Source organism: Xenopus laevis, chromosome 9_10L (genome assembly GCF_017654675.1).
Source record: "Xenopus laevis strain J_2021 chromosome 9_10L, Xenopus_laevis_v10.1, whole genome shotgun sequence".
Taxonomy (NCBI): Eukaryota; Metazoa; Chordata; class Amphibia; order Anura; family Pipidae; genus Xenopus; species Xenopus laevis.
The window spans coordinates 126,368,833-126,371,387 of record NC_054387.1 but is presented as its reverse complement, the minus strand read 5'-3'; the positions used below and the strand labels follow the sequence as shown (position 1 = coordinate 126,371,387).

Genomic DNA, 2,555 nt, shown 5'->3' with positions numbered 1-2,555 from the left:
CCAAAAGCCAATTAAGTTAGAAACTGGTTTTTTTCTGGCTGTTCAGTGCAGAGAAAAGAGGGACTTTCCAGTACAAAAAAGAGGACAGGGGTTGAGTGGTCAAAAGAGGGACAGTTGGGAGGTATGCAAGTGCCACCTAGCTGTGTGAGCTTTTTCACATTCTGTCTAAATAACAATAATAATTCCCGTGTCCGTAAACATCACCTGAGTGATGTTTTTACAGCAGCAATAATATATTCCGTATCCACTACTGTATACGTTGCCCTTGCAGGCATTGTTTGCCCAGTCTTTAACCAAGTGCCACCTAGCTGTGTGAGCTTTTTCACATTCCGTGTCCAGAAACATCACCTGAGTGACGTAGTGTGATTTCTGCCCTTTACAGCACAAAATGCAGCGCTGTGTCAACAATGGATTTTTTAGATACATTTTTGCCCTTGATCCCCCTCTGGCATGCCACTGTCCAGGTCGTTGCACCCTTTAAACAACTTTAAAATCATTTTTCTGGCCAGAAATGTCTTTTCTAGCTTTTAAAATTCGCCTTCCCATTGAAGTCTATGGGGTTCGCGACGTTCGCGAACCGTTCGCATTTTTGACGCAAGTTCGCGAATATGTTCGCGAACATTTTTTCCGACGTTCGCTACATCCCTAATAATTATGTCATGCTTTAATCAGTATACTGATCCCCATGATGTTTCACAACAAACAAAGGGCTATTCCCCTGAAATGTTGTGAGCACCTGTTTGACAAAGGGGATCATTTAGTAGAAAAGCAATTCAGTTTACTATTCTATGTCCATGAATATTCTAAGTGGGTGCCAAACCCCATCAGCACAAATCACTGGAAAAAACAAAAAACTTTGACATATTCCATAGGAGCATTTTCTGTAGCAATTACATCATTAGTATTTTTGCCTGTCCTTTGTTTTGCAGTTAAAAAACATCCAAAAATATTAATTTCTATCGGAAAAAGCTGTTGTTTTTTTTATTGTTCTTCAGCGATTGTAGTTTTTTTGCTCAGTTTTTTTTAAAAGTCTTTGCAAAACTCTTTTTAGGGATGATTTGAGTTCCTGGTTCCTTAAACTGTAGATCAGAGGATTTAAAACAGGGGTTAATACTGCATAAAATACAGAAGTCACTTTGTCCTCAGCATAATGATCATTTTCATATGAGCGAAAGTAGTTGAAAAAAGCAGTACTGTAAAATATAAAGACCACAGTTAGATGAGAGGAGCAGGTGGAGAAAGTTTTGGATCTCACTTGATTTGATGGGATTTTCAGTACAGTGGAGATAATTGGGAAGTATGGGTAAAAGGTGACTCCTAAAGGGCCTACACCAAACAAAGTCACAGAGAGAAATATAAGCAACATGTTGATGAATGTGTCACTACAGGAGATCTGAAGAAACTGGGGCAGATCACAAAAGAAATTTTGCAAAGCATTTGATCTGCAAAATGTAATTTTGCTTAAAAAAACGGTGTGCAACAAGGCATTTATGTACAAAAAAACTGATTAATGATAGAAGCCAAACACAAACTTTCCAGCTCATTATCTGCATGTAGTGAAGAGGACGGCAGATGGCAATGTATCTGTCACAGGACATCACTGACAGCAGAGACACTTCTGATGTAATGAAAAAGATGAAGAAGTAGATCTGAGTTCTACAAGCGCTCACTGAAATGACCCTTTTATGTGTGAGTAAATCAAAGAGCATTCTTGGGACAGTGACTGAGGAGTTACTCATATCCAGATATGCCAGGGTTCCAAGGAAGAAGTACATGGGGGTGTGGAGATGGGAATCAATAATAATCAGGAAAAAGATAATAAGATTCCCAGATAATGTCATAAGGTAGATCAGGAGAAACACCAGGAACAGAGGAAGCTGAAGACTTGGAAGATCAGACAGTCCATTGAGAAACAAAATATACACTGTTGTTTGGTTTTTCATTTTAAGTTGACATTGCCTGTAAAAATGATTAGTCCATATATGATAATATATTAAATATGAAAATAACATAACTTGTGGATCTTCAATACCCAGCCCCTCCTTCTTTCCCAAACACTGACACTGACTCCAATATATCTGGGTGGAAAAGGCTGCAGCTTAGTTTATTATACATGTTACTGTGAATATCAACCCCTCAACATACAACTGTTTTACCACCTATAATGATATTCATAAACCAATACACAAAGAAATAAACCATTGCTGGCTGCATATAACTACATGTAATGTAACAACCTGACTTCATTTTCAAACCTGAGGCTAGTTCCCAACACCCTCATACTGTGGCATCTAACCAGACCTAGCCCCCCAAGGCCTATCTCTCACACTTGAACTACCCTCTTCCACTTTCTTTTTCCCTTTTCCGCTGCCCATAATGCAGCCCATTACGACCTCCACATTGCTGCGACAACAAAACCATCAATGTCTCCAGCTTCCAGGTAAAAGGTCTGCCCCTTCTTTTTTGTCCCACCTCAGTATACGCTCTGTTCCTCCTCCTTCCTTCACACTAGCTGCCAACTACAATCCCCATAACCCAACACCACTACTACAGGG

General features: G+C 39.5%; 1 protein-coding gene across 1 annotated transcript; it reads right to left on the bottom strand.

Annotated features, from left to right (window-relative positions):
- Positions 1-991: 991 nt before the first annotated feature.
- Positions 992-2,130, bottom strand: LOC108705593 (olfactory receptor 5B12). Its single transcript, XM_018242485.2, is given in 2 exon segments — positions 992-1,489; positions 1,491-2,130. Coding segments are annotated over 2 exon segments (1,020 nt in total). The 5' UTR covers positions 2,013-2,130.
- Between the last annotated feature and the right edge of the window lie 425 nt (positions 2,131-2,555).